The 22,535-nt window shown below is 49.5% G+C and overlaps 1 protein-coding gene and 1 long non-coding RNA gene across 4 annotated transcripts in view; one reads left to right on the top strand and one right to left on the bottom strand.

Moving 5' to 3' along the window:
- The window catches only part of LOC140409103 (uncharacterized), a 70,125-nt gene extending 54,367 nt beyond the window's left edge, over nucleotides 1-15,758 (bottom strand). The window contains exon 1 of the long non-coding RNA XR_011940280.1: nucleotides 15,630-15,758. This is a non-coding gene — a long non-coding RNA (uncharacterized lncRNA). The remainder of the gene's footprint in view (nucleotides 1-15,629) is intronic.
- The window catches only part of zfr (zinc finger RNA binding protein), a 157,426-nt gene continuing 149,723 nt past the window's right edge, over nucleotides 14,833-22,535 (top strand). The window contains exons 1-3 of one of the 3 annotated variants that reach the window (XM_072497213.1): nucleotides 14,833-15,368; nucleotides 15,661-15,750; nucleotides 16,002-16,083. In XM_072497213.1, coding sequence (XP_072353314.1) covers nucleotides 15,714-15,750; nucleotides 16,002-16,083 — 119 coding nt within the window. In that variant the 5' untranslated portion in view covers nucleotides 14,833-15,368; nucleotides 15,661-15,713. The remainder of the gene's footprint in view (nucleotides 15,369-15,660; nucleotides 15,751-16,001; nucleotides 16,084-22,535) is intronic. The other 2 variants (XM_072497212.1, XM_072497211.1) reach the window with 2 other exon arrangements.

Here is a 22,535-nt window from a genome sequence, read left to right as displayed (position 1 = left end):
GAAATGGCTATAGCCGTATACTCCGTCCCCCTCACCTTCGGGATCAACGCCCTTCCCAAAACAAAAAAGTCTATTCGCGAATAAACTTTGTGGACATAGGAGAAAAACGAAAACTCCTTACTCCTAGGTCTGCTAAATCTCCACGGGTCTACTCCTCCCATCTGCTCCATAAAATCTTTAAGCACCTTGGCTGCAGCCGGCCTCCTTCCAGTCCTGGATCTCGACCTGTCCAGCCCTGGCTCCAGCACCGTATTAAAATCTCCCCCCATTACCAACTTTCCCACCTCTAGGTCCGGGATGCGTCCTAGCATGCGCCTCATAAAATTGGCATCATCCCAGCTCGGGGCATATACGTTTACCAAGACCACCGCCTCCCCCTGTAATTTGCCACTCACCATCACGTATCTGCCCCCGCTATCCGCCACTATGGTCTTTGCCTCAAACATAACCCGCTTCCACACTAGTATAGCCACCCCCCTGTTTTTCGCATCTAGCCCCGAATGAAACACCTGCCCCACCCATCCTGTGCGTAGTCTAACCTGGTCTATAAGTTTCAAGTGCGTCTCTTGTAACATAACCACGTCTGCCTTAAGTTTCTTAAGGTGTGCGAGTACTCGTGCCCTCTTTATCGGCCCGTTCAGCCCTCTCACATTCCACGTGATCAGCCGGGTTGGGGGGCTTTTTACCCCCCCCTTGTCGATTAGCCATCCCCTTTTTCCAGCTCCTCACCCGGTTCCCACGCAGCTGTGTCCCCCCAGGCGGTGCCCCCCCACTCACCCCACCCCATTCCGGCTCCCCCCTCTCCCCAGCAGCAGCAACCCAGTAACTCCCCCCTCCCACCCCCCCCCGCTAGATCCCCCACTAGCGTAGTTACACCCCCCATGTTGCTCCCAGAAGTCATCAAACTCTGGCCGACCTCGGCTCGCACCGTGCGACGCCCCCTCCTTCCTGCTTCCCTATTCCCGCCATGATTATCATAGCGCGGGAACAAAGCCCGCACTTCCCTTTTGGCCCCGCCCCCCATGGCCAACACCCCATCTCCTCCACCTCCCTTCCTCCCTCCACCACCACCTGTGGAAGAGAGAAAAGTTACCACATCGCAGGATTAATAACATAAAACTCATCTTTCCCCCCCTTCCCCCCCCTCTTCGCCCCCCATACTTGCCCCACCACTTTGTTTCAAACGTTCTTTTTTAATAACCCGCTTATTCCAGTTTTTCTTCCACAATAAAAGTCCACGCCTCATCCGCCGTCTCAAAGTAGTGGTGCCTCCCTTGATATGTGACCCACAGTCTTGCCGGTTGCAGCATTCCAAATTTTATCTTCTTTTTGTGAAGCACCGCCTTGGCCCGATTAAAGCTCGCCCTCCTTCTCGCCACCTCCGCACTCCAGTCTTGATATACGTGGATCACCGCGTTCTCCCACTTACTGCTCCGAGTTTTCTTTGCCCATCTAAGGACCATCTCTTTGTCCTTAAAACGGAGGAATCTCACCACTATGGCTCTAGGAATTTCTCCTGCTCTCGGTCCTCGCGCCATCACTCGGTATGCTCCCTCCACCTCCAGCGGACCCACCGGGGCCTCCGCTCCCATTAACGAGTGCAGCATCGTGCTCACATATGCCCCGACGTCTGCTCCTTCTGCACCTTCAGGAAGACCAAGAATCCTTAAATTATTCCTCTTTGCGTTATTCTCCAGCACCTCCAGTCTTTTCACACATCGTTTATGGTGTGCCTCGTGCATCTCCGTCTTCACCACCAGGCCCTGTATATCGTCCTCGTTCTCGGCAGCCTTTGCCTTCACGACCCGAAGCTCCCGCTCCTGGGTCTTTTGCTCATCCTTTAGCCCTTCGATCGCCTGTAATATCGGGGCCAACAGCTCCTTCTTCATTTCCTTTTTAAGTTCTTCCACGCAACATTTCAAAAACTCTTGTTGTTCAGGGCCCCATATTAAACTGCCACCTTCCGTCGCCATCTTGGTTCTTGCTTGCCTTCCTTGCCGCTGCTCCAAAGGATCCACTGCAATCTGGCCACTTCCCTCTCCTTTCTCCATCCGTTTCCAGGGGGGATTTCCTTCTGGTTTACCGCACAGTGCTTCTAGCCGTTAAAATTGCCGTTGGGGCTCTTATTAAGAGCCCAAAAGTCCGTTCCACCGGGAGCTGCCGAAACGTGCGACTTAGCTGGTCATCGCCGCACCCGGAAGTCGTTTCTTTTCTACTCTTGCGCCAAATAAGAATAAATAACTTTTGGAGTTCACCTTCAAAAGTTCCTTGAATACCTGCCATTGCCTGACCAGTCTCCTTCCTTTCAGTAATGTTTGCCAATCCATCATAGCCAACGCATGCCTCATACCATTATAGTCACATTTATTGAGATACAGGACCCTAGTCTTAGAATCAGCTACCTCGCTATCCACAATGATAAAGAATTCTATCATATTGCGGTCACTCATCCCCAAGGGTTCTCTCACAACTAGGTTGCCAACTAATCCTTTCTTATTGCACATCACCCAGTCCAAGATGGCCTGTTCCCTTGTTGGTTCCTCAACATATTGGTCCAGAAAACCGTCCCGTACACACTCCAGAAATTCCTCCTCTATTGAACTGTGACTAATTTGACTCACCCAATCACAGATGTTCCTTTATCACATGCACCTCTGATTTCCTGACTAATGCTAATACCAACATTACCGCTGCAGTTTGGTGGTCTGTGTACCACCCATGAATGTTTTTTCCCCAGGGTGCTTCTCAACTCAACCCATCCAGATTCCACATCGTCTGTGCTTTCCTCAATATTGTTTCAATATTTTCTTTAATCAACAATGCAACTCCACCACCTTTTCCTTTCTGTCTGTCCGTCCTAAAAACTGAATAACCCTCACAATGTTTAATTCCCATCCTTGGTCACCTTGGAGCCATGTCTCCGTAATCCCAACTATATCATATCCCTTTACAGCTATCTGCGCAACTAATTCATCCATTTTATTTTGAATGCTCCAAGCATTCAGGTACAAAACTTTAAGGCTAGTCCTTTAAAAAAAATAAATTTAGAGTATCCAATTATTTTTGTCCCAGTCCTCCCCAAGTGTAACCCGTCCAATTTGTACAGTCCCACCTCCTCCAGAACTGGTCCCAATATCCCAGGACAAACCGGTGATTATTGCAGATTGGAGGCCAGACCGATGCTCCCTCTGCTCCCACTTGTCTCCTCCATTGTCCCCAGACTCTCAGGGCCCCTACCACCACGGGGCTGGTGGAGTACCGTGTCGGCGGGAACGGCAGAGGCGCCGTTATCAATGCCCCCAAACTAGTGCCCTTGCATGATACCGCCTCTACTCGCTCCCACACCGACCCCCCTCTGCCCCCCCACCCCCACCCCCACCCCACCCACTTCCTAATCATGGCTACATTCGCCACCCAATAATAATTACTAAAGTTTGGCAGCGCCAGCCCGCTTTTACCCCCGGCTGCGCTCCAGTATCCCCTTTTTTACTCGCGGGGCCTTACCCGCCCATACAAAGCCAGAGATCACCTTATTGACCAGTTTAAAGAAGGACCGCGGAATAAAGATGGGGAGACACTGAAACACAAACAGGAATCTCGGGAGGACCGTCATTTTCACTGTCTGTACCCTCCCAGCTAGTGACAACGGGAGCATGTCCCACCTTTGGAAATCTTCCTTCATTTGGTCTACTAGTCGGGCCAGATTTAACTTGTGTAGCCGTTCCCATTCCCGCGCCACCTGGATGCCTAGGTACCGAAAGCTTCCTTCAACCACAATGATGCACTATCAATTACCACAAAGACGAGAGTAGTGGAATAATCGAGGCTTTAATGAGCAAAGATGTGGTGCCTCCTGTAGCTGGAACCAGAATGGCTGCAGCACCGGCGAGCACACACATTTATACGCCGCCTACTGGGCGGAGCCAGCAGGCAGGGATTTACCCATGTACCTCTATTATACGTGTCTTACCGTAATACATATAATACTGCTAATGGTGACTACCACATTCACCCCCTGTTAGAAAAGGAGTCCGGCGGGGTTGGTGGAAAAAAGAATTACAAGTTCAGTCTGTCGGGGGCCTTGACCCTCCTCTGCGATCGCCTCAGTCCTGGTGGTGATGTGGGCGCCGACTTGGTCACCTGCGACTCCGGGAGCGTGTTGTCCTCGTCTTCATCACCCCTGAGTCGAACCAATGGGAGGACGGATCCTCCTGGGGCGGGGGCTGCGGTGAGGTTCACTGGGGGGAGGGGGAGTTGCGCAGGGGTGAATGAAGCAACCGTGGGGGGGGGGGGGGGATGTGGTGTCAGGTCGGGGGCCGTGAATGGGGATCCAGCGGGTGCCAGGTCCCGGAGGGAGACTGTGTCCTGGCGCCCGTCGGGGTGTGCCACGTAGGCGTACTGTGGGTTCGCGTGTAGGAGGTGGACCCTTTCGACCAAAGGGTCCGACTTATGGGTCCGCACATGCTTGCGAAGGAGGACGGGTCCAGGAACTGTCAGCCATGTTGGGAGCGAGGCCCCGGAGGTGGACTTCCTGGGAAGGCAAAGAGACGTTCATGAGGGGTCTCATTAGTCGCGGTGCATAGGAGCGATTGGATGGAGTGCAACGCGTCGGGGAGGATCTCCTGCCAGTGGGAGACCGGGAGATTTTTAGACCTCAGGGCCAGCAGGATGGCCTTCCAGGCCGTCCCGTTCTCCCTCTCCACCTGTCTGTTTCCTCGGGGGTTGTAGCTGGTCGTCCTGCTCGAGGCGATGCCCTTGCTGAGCAAGAACTGACGCAGCTCATCACTCATAAAAGAGGATCCCCGATCGCTCTGGACGTAGGTGGGGAAACCGAACAGTGTGAAGATGCTGTGGAGGGCTTTAATGACCGTGGCAGAAGTCATTTCGGGGCATGGGATGGGAAAAGGGAACCGGGAGTACTCATCGACCACGTTCAGAAAGTACGTGTTGCGGTTGGTGGAGTGGAGGGGCCCTTTGAAATCCATGCTGAGGTGCTAAAAGGGGCGGGAGGCCTTCACCAGATGCGCTTGATCTGGCTGGTAGAAGTGCGGCTTGCACTCCGTGCAGACCTGGCAGTCTCTGGTGACAGTCCTGACCTCAATGGAGTAGGGCAGGTTGTGGGCCTTGATGAAATGGAAGAACCGGGTGACCCCCGGGTGGCAGAGGTCCTAGTGGAGAGCCCGGAGTCAGTCCACTTGTGCGCTGGCACATGTACCGCGGGATAGGGCGTCAGAGGGATCGTTGAGCTTCCCCGGGTGATACAAAATCTCGTAATTATAGCTGGAGAGCTCGATCCTCCACCTCAAGATCTTGTCATTTTTGATCTTGCCCCACTGTGTATTATTGAACATGAAGGCAACCGACCGTTGGTCAGTGAGGAGAGTGAATCTCCTGCCGGCCAGGTAATGCCTCCAATGGCTTGGGCCTCCTTTTCGACAGAGGAGTGCTGGATTTCGGAGGCATGGAGGTTTTGTGAGGGCCACAAAGAATCCAGCACGAGTTTTAAGGATGCAAAGTAATAACATTTATTTACAATTACATATATATATATATAACAGCAGCAGCAACTTCCCTTGCTGCACACTCCTTCCTGTTGGTTCCAAACTGGCCAGCTTTATTTATACTTGGAATTTACTAATGGTTTCTCCGCCCCCCTCATTGGGGAAGCTCATACTCCCACAGGATTGTGGGATTGTCATTAGTCCCCAGCCAATGGTAAGCAGGCAGGTTATAACAGGAGGGTGCGGGTAAAGAAGGCCATGGGCCTGCCTGCCCGGTTGAGGGTGGCGGCCAGAGCTACGTCCGATGCATCACTCTCAACCTGAAAGGGGAGGGGCTCGTCGACTGCGTGCATCGTGGCCATGGCGATGTCTGCCTTGATGCGGTTGAAGGCCTGGCGGGCCTCAGCTGTCAGGGGAAAAACTGTGGACTGAATGAGTAGGCGGGCCTTGTCTGCATAATTAGGGACCCACTGGGCTTAGGAGGAGAAAAACCCCAGGCATCGTTTCAGGGCCTTGGGGCTGTGGGGGAGGGGGAGATCCTTGAGGGGGCGTATGCGGTCGGGGTCGGGCCCTAGAACTCAATTTTCCACGACATAGCCAAGGATGGCTAAGCGGTTGGTGTGGAACATGCATTTCTCCTTATAGTACGTGAGGTTAAGGAGTTTGGCGGTCTGGAGGAATTTTTGGAGGTTAGTGTCGTGGTCCTGCTAATTGTGGCCGCAGATGGTAATGTTATCTTGGTACGGGAAGATGGCCCACAATCTGTACTGGTCAACCATTCGGTCCATCTCACGTTGGAAGACCGAGACCCCATTAGTGACGCCAAAGGGAACCCTAAGGAAGTGAGAGAGGCAACCATTTGCTTCGAACGCAGTGTATTGGCGGTCCTCCAGGCGGATGGGGAGATGGTGGTAGGCAGACTTCAGGTCCACTGTGGAAAAGACCCGATACAGCGCAATCTAATTGACCATGTCAGATATGCATGGGAGGGGGTACGCATCGAGCTGCGTGTACCGATTGATGGTCTGACTGTAGTCAATGACCATTCTGAACTTCTCCCCAGTCTTTGCTACTACCACTTGAGCTCTCCAGGGACTGTTGCTGGCCTCAATGACCCCTTCCCGCAGAAGCCGTTGGACCTCCGACCTGATGAAGGTCCTGTCCTGGGCACTGTACCGTCTGCTCCTGGCGGTGACATGTTTGCAATCCGGGGTGAGGTTCGCAAACAAGGAAGGTGGATCGACCTTTAGGGTCGTGAGGCCGGATACGGTGAGGGGGTGTAGGGGTCCTCTGAATTTTAAGGTTAAGCTTTAGAGGTGGCACTGAAAGTCCAGGCCGAGTAACAGGGCAGCGCAGAGGTGGGGGAGGACATAGAGCCGGAAGTTGCTGAACTCTATGCCTTGGACGGTGAGGGTCGCGATGCAGTACCCCCGGATTTCCACGGAATGGGATTCGGAAGCCAGGGTGATGTTCTGGGTAACGGGGTGTACCGCGAGGGAGCAGCACCATACCGTCGTGGGGTGAATGAAGCTTTCCGTGCTCCCGGAGTCAAAAAGGCAGGTCGTCTCGTGCCCATCGATTTTCACCATCGTTGTTGCGGTCGCGAGGTTGCGGGCCGGGACTGATCCAAGGTGATCGAGGCGAGCTGCGGCAGTTGCTGGTGGAGGTAGCGGCAGGCAACGAACGGCCAGACGAGCAGGCGTCCTGAGGCGCCGTCCAAAATGGCGTCGAAGATGGCAGCGCCCATGGCGGGCGGCACCAAAAATAGCGGCGCCCACGGGCCGCACGTGGCTTGCGAGGAGGAAAATGGCGGCGCCCCTGGGTCGCACATGGGGGGTGCAGGAATGCCGGGCGTGGAAACAGCGGCGACCGACAGGGCCTGGCACACAGAAACAAAGTGTCCCTTCTTTCCACATCCGTTGCAGGTTGCGCTCCGCGCCGGGCAGCGCTGCCGGGGGTGTTTGTTCTGCCCGCAAAAATAGCACTTGGGCCCCCCAGGGTTGCTGGCTGCCACGTGGCGCAGGCTTGCGGTGAGCTGGAGTCGGCAGCTGGTGGAGCCCACGGTGCCCACGAGGGTGCTGCGCGGTCGGGGGCGTACGACTGGACGTTTCGGGAGGCCACTTCTAATGAGTTCGCGAGCTGCCTAGTTCCCGCAAGATCAAGCGTACCCCTTCCAGTAGGCGCTGGCGGACGTATGCAGAACTCATGCCCGTAACGAAGGCGTCTCGGATTAAAAGTTCTGTGTGCTGGACTGCCGAAACTGCCTGGCAGTCACAGTTCCTTCGCAGGATGTACAGGGCACACCAGAAATCGTCCAGAGACTCACCAGGGAGTTGCTGTCTCGTGGACAGGAGGTGCCTGGCGTATAGTTGGTTGACTGGCCGAACGTTATGTCCCTTCAGGAGCTCCATTGCTTCGGAGTCAGTGGGCCCATCTCGGATGAGGGGAAAAATGTCAGGGCTCACCCGTGAATAAAGGACTTGGAGCTTCTGTGCGTCCGAGGGTTCCTCAGCGGATGTTCGGAGGTAGCTTTCGAAGCAGGCTAGCCAGTAGTCAAAAGCGGATATAGCATTGGCTGCTTGAGGGCTCAGCTGCAGGCGATCAGGCTTGATGGTTGGTGCTGGTTTAGCATAGTGGGCTAAACAGCTGGCTTGTAATGCAAAACAATGCCAGCAGCGCGGGTTCAATTCTCGTACTGGCCTCCCCGAACAGGCGCCGGAATGTGGCGACTAGGGGCTTTTCACAGTAACTTAATTGAAGCCTACGTCTGACAATAAGCGAATATTATTATTATTATTATGCGAAGATCTATTGTTTTAAAAATCTTTGCTCAATAAATTGATGCACTATCAATTACCACAAAGACGAGAGTAGTGGAATAATCAAGGCTTTATTGAGCAAAGATGTGGCGCCTCCTGTAGCTGGAACCAGAATGGCTGCAGCACCGGCGAGCACACACATTTATACGGCGCCTACTGGGCGGAGCCAGCAGGCAGGGGTTTACCCATGTACCTCTACTATACGGGCAGTGCTGTAAGAAATATAATACTGCTAGTGGTGACTACCACACACTCTAAATGGCAGCTCCGCCAATTGCCTCTCCTGCCCCCTTGCCTGGTTCGCGAACATCTCACTTTTCCCCATGTTCAATTTATAACCCGAAAACCGGCCAAATTCCCCCAGAATCCTCATAATTTCTTCCATCCCTCCTAGTGGGTCCGAAACGTATAGGAGCAGGTCGTCTGTATATAGCGAGACTCTGTGTTCCACCTGCGCCCCCCCCCCCCCCCAATGGGACCAGCCCCTTCCAGCCCCTTGAGGCTCTCAGCGCAATTGCCAGCGGCTCTATGGTCAGCGCAAACAGCAGTGGGGAAAGTGGGCATCCCTGCCTCATCCCCCGGTGCAGCCTAAAATAGCCCGATGTTAACCTGTTCGTCCGTACACTCGCCACGGGAGCCTGATACAGCAGCCTAACACAGTCGATGAAGCCTCGTCCAAATCCAAACTGCCCCAGTACCTCCCACAGATATTCCCATTCCACCCGATCAAATGCCTTCTCTGCGTCCATTGCGACCGCTACCTCCACGTCCCTACCCTCTGGGGGCAACAAGATCACATTCAGCAACCTTCTTACGTTGGCCGCCAACTGCCTACCCTTAACGAATCCCATCTGGTCCTCCCCAATCACGTCCGGAAAGCAGTCTTCAATCCTAGAGGACAAGATTTTGGCCAACAGTTTGGCATCTACATTTAGTAGGGAGATCGGTCTGTCGGACCCGCATAGCTCTGGGTCCTTATCCCGCTTCAGGATCAATGAGATAGTGGCCTGTGACATTGTTGGGGGAAGCACCCCTCTCTCCCTTGCCTCATTAAATGTCCTCATTAACAGTGGCCCCAATATCCCAGAGAACGTTTTATAAAACTCCACTGGGTGCCCGTCCAGTCCCGGGGCTTTACCCGACTGCATGGCCTTCAGCCCCTCTGCTATTTCTTCCAACCCGATCGGGGCCCCCAGCCCTTCTACCAACCCTTCGTCCGACTCATACAGCCTGCTGTAAAACTCCATGACGCCTTATTAACCCCTGCTGGATCTCCGACCAGGTTCCCATCCCTGTCCCTTACGTTCCCAATCTCCCTGGCTGCCTCCCTCTTTCTAAGTTGCTGCGGAAGCATTCTGTTGGCTTTCTCTCCATATTCATAAATCGACCCCTTGCCTTCCTCAGCTGCTCCACCGCCTTTCCTGTAGTGAACAAGCCAAACTCCGCCTATAGCCTCCGTCGTTCCCTTAAAAGCCCTGCCTCTGGGGTCTCCGCATAACATCAGTCGGTCCGTTTCTGCTCTGTCTATCTCCTCCATGTGGGCCCGTATCGAGATCAGCTCCCCTCTAACCACCACCTTCAGCGCCTCCCAGACGATTGCAGCCGAGACTTCCCCTGTGTTATTATCTTCCAGATAGTTCTGGGTACATTTCCTCAGCCTCCTCATCATCTAAAAGTCCACCATCCAATCTCCAGTGCGGGTGCTGGCCACCCTCCTTGCTCACCTGTAGGTAAACCCAGTGCGGGGCATGATCCGAGATTGTGATCGCTGAATACTCAGTGTCCACTACCCCTGTCAGTAAAGCCCTGTTCAGGATAAAAAAGTCGATCCGGGAGTACACTTTCTGCACATGTGAGTAGAAGGAGAACTCCTTCACTCTCGGCCGCCCAAACCTCCATGTGTCCTCCATGAACCCCTTTAGCTCCTTTGCCATTGCTGGCACCCTGCCCGTCCTTGAGCTCGACCGGTCTAGCCTTGGGTCAATAATGACTGTGTTGAAGTCCCCCCCTTATGCGAATCCAGGTCAGGGATCTTCCCCAACATCCTCTTTATGAACTCCACATCATTCCAATCTGGCGCGTACACATTCACGAGCACTACCGGCAGCCCTTTCAGGTTCCCACTAACCATAATGTAATGGCCTCCCACATCCGCAACTATTCTTCCCGCCTCGAATGACACTTGCTTGTTAATCAGGATCGCGACCCCTCTAGTCTTAGAGTCCAGCCCCGAGTGGAAAACCTGTCTGACCCATCCCTTCCTTAATCTAATCTGGTCAGTTGCTTTAAGGTGCGTCTCCTGTAACATTGCCACGTCCGCCTTCAGTCCCCTCAAATGTGCGAACACGCGTGCTGTCTTAACCGGCCCATTTAGCCCTCTTACGTTCCATGTGATCAGCCTAGTTCGGGGGCTACTCGCCCCCCCACTCCATCGATCAGCCATCACCTGTCTTGAGCCAGTCCCCAGCCAGCACCCTACGCATCCGCAGGCCCGTCCACAGGCAGCGCAGCCTCCGTCCCCGACCTCCTTTTTGTCCCATAGCAAAAGTCCCTCCCCCATCAGCAGAACATCCCCCCCCCCCCCCAGTAACAGCACTATGCACACTGCCCCCTTCAACAAGCATAACATCTGCTCACCCCCCCACTGCGCTTCCGTGAGCCAGCCCGCCCAGCTAGCTTGGTGGCCTCCGCCCATGTCGCCAGACATTTTCCCACCTATTGTTCCCTCCCACCCCGCTCGGACACACATATGCAAAAAAAAACATTCCCAACCCAATTGCCCAAAAGTAACACAAAGAAAATCAGAAAGACGATCCAACATCTAAAATTCACACCTCCATCCCCCATCAGTGCAAATGCAAACTTTAACTCACACAGCTCTGCAGCAGGTACCAAATCAATACAGAAGGCATTACATATAACGTCCAAAAACAAAATACTTTTTAACATGAGCGCTGCATCAAAGTTCAAAGACCTCAGTCAGCTACCAGCCCTTTCCTTCTAGCGCAGTCCATCGCTTCCTCGGGCGACTCAAAGTAAAAATGTTTCTCCTCATAACTGACCCAAAGACAAGTCGGATACATCAGTCCAAACTTAACCTGCTTCTTGAAAAAATTTGACTTTATCTGGTTGAATCCCGCTCTTCTCCTGGCCACGCACTCAGATCCTGGTATGTACGTAGGATGCTGTTCTCCCATTTACAGCTCCGTGTCTGCCTGGCCCACCATAAAATACACATCTTGTCCAGGTACCTGTGGAATCTCACCACCATTGCTCTCGGGGGTTCCCCACACGCGGCTTCCTCGCGAGCGCTCTGTGAGCCCTGTCCATCTCCAAGGGTCGGGAGAACGTCCCATCCCCCATTAGCTTCTCAAACATGCCCGCTACGTATGCCCCTGCGTCCACACCTTCGGATCCCTCCTGGAGACCAACGATTCTCAAGTTCTGCCGGCGGGACCTATTCTCTAGATCCTCCACCTTCTCCTGGAGCCTTTTCTGTTGGTCTTTCAACATCCCCACCTCCAACTCCACTGCTGTTTTAATCGGGTCCAAGCATTCCTGTTTCTGCTTGGCGAAGCCCTCCTGTATGAACTGCATCAGCTGCTCCGTTGACCGCTGGGTCATCGAGCCAGGACTCCAGTCGTCCGCCATGCTTTCTCCCGCTGCAGCCTCAGCCCAAGCCTTCTCTGTTCGCCTATTTCTTCCTTTGCGAGCACTTCTGGTCCGCCTCTCCATGCACTGATGTAGGATTTCTCTTCACAATTGCATCCACCATCAATTTTCCGAATCAAATCCGACAGAAAATCGGGGGAGAAGGTCCAAAGGTCCCACCCGAGCAGGAGACACCAAATGTGCAACCTACTCCTTCATAGCCACCACCGGAAGTCCTGCTATTCCTATTCTGACTAGTACGTGGCACTGGTAGTCGTCCTGAGATCACACCTTTGAGGTCCGGCTTCTCAATTTTTTCCTAATTCCCTATATTCAGCTTTCAGGACCTCATCCCTTTTTTTTAACCTTTGTCATTTGTACCAATGTGTACCACGACCACAGGCTGTTCATCCTCCCCTACAGAATATCCTGTAACCAATCTTTAATGCTCTTTCATATTCTCCCCTAGTTCCCATACTCCTGCTGAATTAGTTTAAAGATTTAAAGACCCTCCCCATACAACAGCAAAACACCACCACACAAGGAAATCAAGTTGTGGTGCAGAAAGGAGTGTGTAGCTGGTGGAGGATCGCGAATAATGATAACAACATATGTTTATGTAGCACCTTTTACACAATAAAATGTGGCGAGGCTCTTCACAGAGGGAAAATAAGACATATATTAACACCAAAAGTGGGGTGAATGAAATGAGGGAACATACCACGAAGTCAGTGACAGGAAATGAGACGATCTGAAAGGATGCTGATCATACACAGGGGCTGGTTTAGCACAGGGCTAAAGAGCTGGCTTTGAAAGCAGACCAAGGCAGGCCAGCAGCACAGTTCAATTCCCATACCGGCCTCCCTGAACAGGCGCCGGAATGTGGCGACTAGGGGCTTTTCACAGTAACTTCATTTGAAGCCTACTTGTGACAATAAGCGATTTTCATTTCATTTTCATACAGTGACCCAATGTCTGGAAGGACAACGAATAACACATGGAATGAACATTTACAAGATCCCAAGGTAACTTTAAATTTACACAGCAGCACGGTGGCGCAGCTGCCTGACAGCACTGAGGACCTGGGTTTGATTCCGGTTCCGGGTCACTGTCCGTGTGGCCTTTGCACATTCTCCTCGTGTCTGTGTGGGTCTCACCCCCATAACCCAAAGATGAGCGCGGTAGGTGGATTGGCCATGCTAAAGTAATTGGGCACTCTAAATTTGAAAAAAAGAGAAAAAAAACCTTCAAATTTACAAAGAATATCCTTAAGTAAAAGCTTAGGAGTGATTATCTTTGCATGTCTGACTGGCCTTATTTCCTTTCACAGTTTGACTCAATTCACTAAAATGGTAGTCTGGCAATGGGCATACAGGATTCATGTGCAACCTATAGTCGCAGGCTGCAAATAAAGTTAGAAGACCATTAGAAATAGAAGCAGGAGTCGACCATATGGCCTGTTGCGCCTCCTCCACCATTCCATTTGATCATTTCTGATTTTTGGCTTCACCTCCACTATCCTTTAACCAACCTTCTATCAAATTCCTAGGTGTGCACATCCCCAAAAATCTGTCCTGGTCCACCCACATCGCACTACGACCAAGAAAGCACAACAGCGCCTGTACTTCCTCAGGAAACTAAGGAAACTCGGCATGTCCACATTTACTCTTAACAACGTTTACAGGTGCACCATAGAAAGCATTCTATCTGGCTGCATCACAGCCTGGTTTGGCAACTGTTCGGCCCAAGACTGTAAAAAACTACAGAGAGTCATGAACATTGCCCAGTTCATCACATAAACCCGCCTCACATCCATTGACTCTGTCTACACCTGCTGCCTTGGGAAAGTGGGCAACATAATCAAAGACCTCTCCCACCCTGCTTATTCACTCTTCCAACTTCTTCCACCGGGCAGGAGATACAAAAGTCTGAAAACAAATTCAAAAACAGTTTCTTCCCCGCTGTTACCAGACTCCTAATCAGCCCTCTTATGGACTGATCTGATCTCTTCACACATCTTCTCTACCGAGTAGTACTATACTCCGTATGCTTCATGCCTGTGTCTATGTATTTACATTGTGTATTTTATGTTTACCCTATTATGTATTTTCTTTTCATGTATGGAATGATCTGTTTGAGCTGCACGCAGAACAATACTTTTCACTGAACCTCGGTACACGTGACAATAAACACATCCAATCCAATTCCAGGAGCTCTTATCTTGGGTCCACCAATCTTATGTATTGAATGCCTTTTGGAGATCCAAACCTACTCCATCTACTAATTCTGCTTTATCTACCCTACCAGTTGCATCCTCAAAAAACTCTAATAAATTTGTCAAACACGGTTTACCTTTCATAACACCACGTTGACTTTGTCTGATTATAGTATGGTTTTCTAAGTACATTGTTAAGGCACTCCATGGCTGATATCAGGCTAACTGACATGTAGTTCCCTGTTTTCTCTCTCTGCCTTTCATGGTGGTGTTATATTTGCTAGCTTCCAAATGTGCTAGAATCTAGGAAATTGTGGAGATTTAAATCATAACCTCTGTTTTCGAACCCTAGGATGTCAGGTCCTAGGGATTTGTTGGTTTTTAGTTTCTTACGTCTCCAATACTTTTTTCTCCTCTAATTACTATACCTTAATTTCCTCATCCTTATTAGCCCACAAGTTACCCTATCACACCTCTGAATTTGTGTACATTTAAAAAATAGATGTGATGCTCATTTTATCCCTCAATACCACCATCCTTGCAGCGCATATGCGATTAATTACTCCCGTATGGGCATTGCCGAAATAAGACCAATGATCGCGGTGCTAGCGTTGTTCGCGCGCATGCAGGACACATTTTACGCAGTGTTTTCCTGCGGGCTGAAATAGACTTCCTGGGATAGCTGGTGAGGAAAAATATATTGCGCTAAACTGCTGCAAGATTGTTTACTGTCGCAGTGTAATGCTGATAGCGAAACTAGGACACAGACAAGAGCGTCCGGTCATTTTAGCTCGAGTGTGTAAGAAGAGCTTTAAACGCGTGAGCCTTATGCATTACACTTGACAGGGCTGGATTAAGATTGTTGGGTTGCAGACTTGCCAAGGTCAGATCATTGGCAGCTACAACAGACCCAATGAGAAAAAACGCCGTGAAGCACATTGCGAATCAACTGAAATGAATCTAGCAGCTGTTACGTGTTTCTGTTCTTATAGACAGGCGCACAGAAACAAGTGGATTTTTATTTTTTTATAATAGATTTTTAAAATCATCGGTGAGTTCGTGAAATCTCGGCTCTGCTTGGGGAAGCGACACAGACAGACCCAAGATCATCGAATGGGGATCTGAGTGCTGCACCAACCAACCAACCTTCCCTCACTCTGTCTCTGCGGACTGGATATAAAGGTTAGGATTTTCTTTACAAAATGTTTTTAACATGCCGCTAATTCTTATGTTTGTGGCTCGTTCGTGTGAGGAAAAAGTGCGTTTAAATGCTCCCCCTTTTGTTGTCGGCATGGCCCGGCATTTTCCCTGCTTTTAAATATGGAAATGCAAGTTGTTGTTGTGCAGTGGAAAGTAAAAGACTACAACTCCCGGCGGGCAGCGCGAGGGAAGAGGAGGCGCCGCCGCCGCCGCCGCCGCATGCGCAGTGCACTGTGCACTCACCCGGCTGACTGTGACGTCTCTCTCCCCACAGGTTCCAGCACTGGAAAGGTGAAAGGTCGCGGTTGGTGGCTCAAAGAAACCCCCATGATTCCTATATGCCCAGTAGTTTCTTTCACGTACGGTAAGTGGAATTGGCAATTTATGTGTTTTTTTTTTAAAATCCTTATTATTATTATTTTTAAATTTGAGAGGGGGAAGATAAAGATGGTGGTGGCTCCGCTCGCGGCGAATGCTAAAGACTTTGATTTGTAGAGCGGATGGAGAGTTTTTTTTCTCTTGTTTGCTGAAGCTGAACGATGTGATCTGTGATGATGTTTTACTGGTCTCTCCCTTCTCCCTCTTGTTTGTTTGGGCGCTTCGCGTGGGGCTCAGTGCCCGGCCGGCTAGGCGAAGATGCCAAAATGGCTACCAGTAACTACTTTGGATTTGCCCATGGTGGTGCTGCGCAGTACAGGTACGTGTTTATCATCGCGCACATTCCGCGGCCTCTTTTCATTCACAATCCACAGCTCCCTTCCCACGCCCTCCCCTGTCTCCGCAATCCACCCATCTTGCTTTTTTACTTTCTCTCAATGGTAGGGGATAAAATCCCCGCACTTTTTCTGTCAAGGACCACCTTTGTTTCCTCCCCCCCCCTTTATGTTTGGAAAAACAATGTAATGCCTGTTCTCCCTCGGCTGGCGTGTAACTGAGAAACTCCCCTTTTCTCAATTGTAGCCACAAAATGGCGACACGGTGTGCGGTCTCTTGATGCGGCCGGCGATCTTTTTTTGTCAGCGGGGTCTCGTTTCCGATGGATTGGATTTAAACTTCTGGTTTTTTTTTTCCTGTTGCTGAAAAAAAAACCCGTGTTCTTTCCTTCCAACTGTTCTCTTTTGAACTCACCTCCCTTCTATTTTTTTAAAAACCGCGTGGGTTTGTAACGGTAACTTGCGATCCCTGCGGAAGAGAGATCGTCAACTAAGTACCGCTGGGGCCTGAACCCTTGGTGCAATAAAGAAGGCAGGAGGAACCTTTGGGGCAGTGGTCCCCGTTTACCACTTATATTTCCATAGCTAATTTCTATTTTTTTTGTCATTGACATTTTAAAAAAAAAATAACCAAATTAATTTGCCCATGTGTTATTGACCTAATTAGTCAAATTAACATATCATTTTTATTTGTATTTTCACTCTGTTGGACATTTTCTAGTATTCCACTAAACATGTCACAATAAGTAACGGTGCTGGTTTTCCAGTATTAATGCCGAATAGTGCAACCTGATACTGTGGTGTTGCTGGTACTAGATTATTAATACGTCAAGTTTCCAGTAGTTTGAGTGAAATGAATTACAATTCACAATTGGAAATTACAATCTCCCAGGAAACAAAATTAATTTTCCTCCATGCTAAATATAAAAATAACACTATATTTTGTTTTACACCAAGCTCTGCTGCATCAGTTCAAAACTAAGCCATCCAGTGTCAAATTAAGTAAACCTCTACAGTTGATATTACTAACCTGCTGTAGGATTTCTGCAATGCCTATTGTGATGTGGTCAGTTGATGAAATAATGTGATTTTTAATATTTGGAAGTAGGAGTAGCTGGGAAGTTGAACATCTCTGGAATTGGGTTTGAAGTAAACTGACCCATGTAGAATTGAATTGGAGATCTTGAAATTTGATGATATTGCCTCCTGTTGGAATTCTCATGCATTGCTGTTTCAAATCCAGGTCCTTTTTTTAATGACCGGCTGGCAATCTTCTAGCCACATGCATATTGACATAATGTGATACTATCATGTCACTCGATCATCATCTTGGCTTGTACAACTTGAAAGTAAAGCAAAATAAACCAAAGTGCTGGGAAAACTGGCAGTATCTGTGGAGAGAGAAACAAAGTTAACGTTTCGAGTCCAATATGACTGTCAGAACTAAAATTGTTGCACTTATATCGGTAGTTACTGTGGTCACACAAAGCAGTCGAAAACTAATCACTTTGTTTTGGAAATATCAATTCCAGATACTGATATTATTGCCTTTTCCCCTGGAAAAATAATGTAATTTTTAACACATTTAAAAATGTGCATTATTTAAAGGCGGCACAGTAGTTAGCACTACTGCCTCACGGCACTGATGATCCGGGTTCACTGTCCATGTGGAGTTTGCACATTCTCCCCATATCTGTGTGCCTCACTCCCACAAACCCAAAGATATGCAAGGTACGTGGATTAGCCACGCTAAATTGCCCTTTAATTGGAAAAAAAAGAATTGGGTACTTTAAATTTAAAATATGCATAATTTCAATAGTTCTGTAAAGCAGCTAATATATTTCAGAAATAGGCCCAGGCAGGGCGGTGGCGCAAGTGGTTAGCACGGTTGCCTCACGGCGCTGAGGTCCCAGGTTCGATCCCGGCTTTGGGTCACTGTCTGTGTGGAGTTTGCACATTCTCCCCATGTTTGCGTGGGTTTCGCCCCCACAACCCAAAAGATGGGCAGGATAGGTGGATTGGCCATGCTAAATTGGCCCTTAATTGAAAAAAATGAATTGGATACTCTAAAGTTTAAAAAAATATATAGGTCTAGGCCTCAGTGCAATCAGGCACTTTGATAAGGTGCCTCACGGGAGACTGCTGAGTAAAATAAGGGCCCATGGAAGTCGAGGCAACGTACTAACGTGGATTGACGATTGGCTGTCAGGCAGAAGGCAGAGAGTTGGGATAGAAGGTTCTTTTTCGGAATGGCAACCGGTGACGAGTGGTGTCCCGCAGGGTTCAGTGTTGGGGCCACAGCTGTTCGCTTTATATATTAACGACCTAGATGACGGGACTGAGGGCATTCTGGCTAAGTTTGCCGATGATACAAAGATAGGTGGCGGGGCAGGTAGTATGGAGGAGGTGGGGAGGCTGCAGAAAGATTTAGACAGTTTAGGAGAGTGGTCCAAGAAATGGCTGATGAAATTCAACGTGGGCAAGTGCGAGGTCTTGCACCTTGGAAAAAAGAATAGAGGCGTGGACTATTTTCTAAACTGTGACAAAATTCATAATGCTGAAGTGCAAAGGGACTTGGGAGTCCTAGTCCAGGATTCTCTAAAGGTAAACTTGCAGGTTGAGTCCGTAATTAAGAAAGCAAATGCAATGTTGTCATTCATCTCAAGAGGCTTGGAATATAAAAGCAGGGATGTACTTCTGAAGCTTTATAAAGCATTAGTTAGGCCCCATTTAGAATACAGTGAGCAATTTTGGGCCCCACACCTCAGGAAGGACATACTGGCACTGGAGTGGGTCCAGCGGAGATTCACACGGATGATCCCAGGAATGGTAGGCTTAACATACGATGAACGTCTGAGGATCCTGGGATTATATTCATTGGAGTTTAGGAGGTTGAGGGGAGATCTAATAGAAACTTACAAGATAATGAATGGCTTAGATAGGGTGGATGTAGGGAAGTTGTTTCCATTAGCAGGGGAGACTAGGACCTGGGGGCACAGCCTTAGAATAAAAGGGAGTCACTTTAGAACAGAGATGAGGAGAAATTTCTTCAGCCAGAGAGTGGTGGGTCTGTGGCATTCATTGCCATGGGCGGTGGAGGCCGGGATGTTGAGTGTCTTTAAGACAGAAGTTGATAAATTCTTGATTTCTCGAGGAATTAAGGGCTATGGAGAGAGAGCGGGTAAATGGAGTTGAAATCAGCCATGATTGAATGGTGGAGGGGACTCGATGGGCCGAATGGTCTTACGTCCGCTCCTATGTCTTGTGGTCTTAAGGCAGTCAAATGTATGCAGGCCAGATCCCAGAGTGAGATTTTGTAGTGCAGTAGTGGGTATGATCTGTCAGCAACTGTTGAATGGGAAAATCAAAAATAACTTGGATTGACAGTAACAGTCTTAGTGGTGATCAATGAGAAGATGTTACCAGGGCTCAATCACCGATGCAATGAGATTGCCAAGACCAATTAGATTTGATAATTAGCTCATTCCTGCAATCACTTGGATTGCTATGAAGGGGTGGATTGAGACTTTGTAGATGTGAGTGTTTTCTCAAGACCGTCTGTTTTTCATGCAATAACCAAATGACTACTTATGACAGCTGACGGCTATCATTTCAGCAATTTATAAGGTTTGCCAACAGTCTAATCCCCTCAAATTTGTTTTCCAAAATATTTATGATGACTGTTAACATAGCAATTTTTTAAGAAGCACAATTTCTGCAATAGCATCTGCGAATAAGGAAAATATTCTGATTTAAAAAAAAAAAAAACCAACATGCCATTGTGGACTTATTCCAGAAAGGAGGTTCACTAGAGGCAGACATTGTAATGAGGCTGCATAAGTACTTCCAGCAAATTATCTTTCACTTGGAAGTGTGACACCTAAATCTCATACGTGCTTCTCTGGATTGGTGAGAATGGCTACTCGACTGGGTCAGAGAAAAAATAATGTTTTAAGTACCATGCTGGGCCAGGTGGAACTCTTACAATTCATAAAATTAATTTATTGATCATCTGATTTGGTCTTGCGCTTGTTTAAAGCAGACTTATTTCCCTAAAAAAAAGTATTTATGTTCTTTGCAGCCGCAAAGAGGGAATCAGAGGTAGCACATGTTGAGTTTGTATAACATAGTGTCGGAGGTTTATTAATAGATGCTGCTCAAACAGGGTACAATGGTGAATTCCACAAAAGCCTGCAAAGTGCTCCAATTACATCATTGTATAACACGTGATATTACACCAGCCAACGGTATTTGATATAAACCAGTATTAAAAGTCAGAGGCTGAGTATTCTGCTTTCCACCATCTATATAAGTTCTGGAAAATGGGATGAGAATAGATAGGTGCTTGATGACTGATGCCGACATGATGCGCCAAAGGGTCTCTCTCTCACTGTAAAACTCTATGACTCTCGATTTTGAACACCTCTATCAAATCTCCTCTTGACCGTCTCCTTTCCAAGGGGAACAGTCCCAAATTCTCCAGTCTATGTTCATAATTTAAGTTTCCCATCTCTTGATCTATTATAGCAAACCTCTTCTGCACTCTCTCCAATGTGTTCACATCCATCCTAAAGTGTGGCACCCAAACTGTACACAGTACTCCAACTGAGGTCCAGCATAATCTCCTAGCCCTTGTGTCCTATGCCCTATTCATAAAGGCTATGATACTGTGCACTTTATTAATTGCTCTTTCCACCTATCCTGCCACCTCCAATGACTTGTGCACATATACACCCAGGTCCCTCTGCTCCTGCGCCCTTATTTTATACTGCACCCTTGTATTACACTGTCTCCATGATCTTTCTGCCAAAATGAATTCCCAAAGCCTGTCCACCATGTACAAGTGTGGGCCGGGATTCTCCGAAAATGGGGCTATGTCCCCACTCTTGCCGGAAAACGGGCGTGTATCACCCCGGAGTGATTCTCCGGTTTTAAGAGGGATAGCAGGGCCCCGGTGAGCGCCGCACAGCTCTTGTTGCTGATGCGTGGCCCTGAACTTCCAGCCGTTTTACGCCGGCCATTGCGTGACATCGCGCAGCCACACCGCGGGCCAGTGCGGAAGAAGATAGGGACCCCCCCCCCCCCGGATTGCGCGCGCCCACCGATCGGTAGCCCCCGATCACGGTACTGTCCGTCGTGGAGGACCCCCCGGGAGTCTGATTCCCCTGCCCCACCAGGACGGCCAGCGCGGCCACGGGTCCGAGCTCCCGCCGGGTGGAATCATATGTGAACCACGCTGGCGGAGCTCGGCCAGTCGATCGTGGAGAATCGCCGCGAGGAGCCTCTTTCGACGGTCTCCGACCGGTGCCGCGTCGACTGCGCGCGTGTGGCTGGCGGCGATTCTACGGTCTGTGGAGATTCACGTCCCAGCGTCGGAGCCGATCGCGGGTCTGAGACCCCATTCTCCGCCCTTGCGCCGAGCGCGATTTCGGCTCGGAGAATCCCGGCCGTGATGTAGTACTCTCCACATGCTTGGATGAGTGCTCTAACATCTCGCAAGAAACTTGACACCATCAGGACACTGCTTGTGATTTCACCCCATCCACCATTTTCAACGTTGACTCCTTGCACTACCAATGTCCAATGGCAGCAGTGTGTACCATATGCAAGATCAGCTGTAGCAACGCGACAAAGCTCCTTTGACAGCACCTTCAAAACTAGGTGGATTGGCCATGATAAATTGCCCTTAGTGTCCAAAATTGCCCGGAGTGTTGGGTGGGGTTACTGGGTTATGGGAAAAGGTGGAGGTGTTGACCTTGGGTAGGGTGCTCTTTCCAAGAGCCGGTGCATATTCGATTGGCCGAATGGCCTCCTTCTGCACTGTAAATTCTATGATAATATGATCGCCTGGGTGGACGACAAGGGCAATAAATGCATGGGAGCACCATGACCTGCAAGTTTTCTTCCCAGGTTGCACACCATCCTGACTTGGAACTATATCGCCGTTCCTTCACTGTTGCTGGGTCAAAATCCTGCAAAACTTCCAAATGGCTCTGTGGAGGTGTCCACGCCACATTGACTCACCAACAACTCGAGAAGATGGCTCACTGCCATTCTCTTGAGGGCAATTAAGGAATGCTGGCCGAGCCAGTGATGCCCATATGCTGTCAAAGACATTTTTAAAAACTTGCATTTTCATAGACCTTTAACACAGTAAAACATCCCAAAATGCAGGAGCATTGCAGCAATATATGACATTGAGCTACAAAGATGTTGGGGGTAGATGTCCAAAAGCATGGTCAAAGAGATTTTGAGGAGCATCTTAAAGGAGAAACAGAGACCGAGGCACCAGTGATGAAGAAGTTTAAAATCTGGGATGCTCAAATGCCAGTGTTAGGGTGGAACTGGAGGGGTTTAGAGATTAGAGAAGGCAAACCATGGAGGGATTTTTAAACTGAGAGAATTCCAAAATTGAGGAATGTAAGTTTGCCCTTCA

This window comes from Scyliorhinus torazame, chromosome 3 (genome assembly GCF_047496885.1).
Source record: "Scyliorhinus torazame isolate Kashiwa2021f chromosome 3, sScyTor2.1, whole genome shotgun sequence".
Classification (NCBI taxonomy): Eukaryota; Metazoa; Chordata; class Chondrichthyes; order Carcharhiniformes; family Scyliorhinidae; genus Scyliorhinus; species Scyliorhinus torazame.
This window is presented reverse-complemented; position numbering and strand designations above follow the sequence as displayed.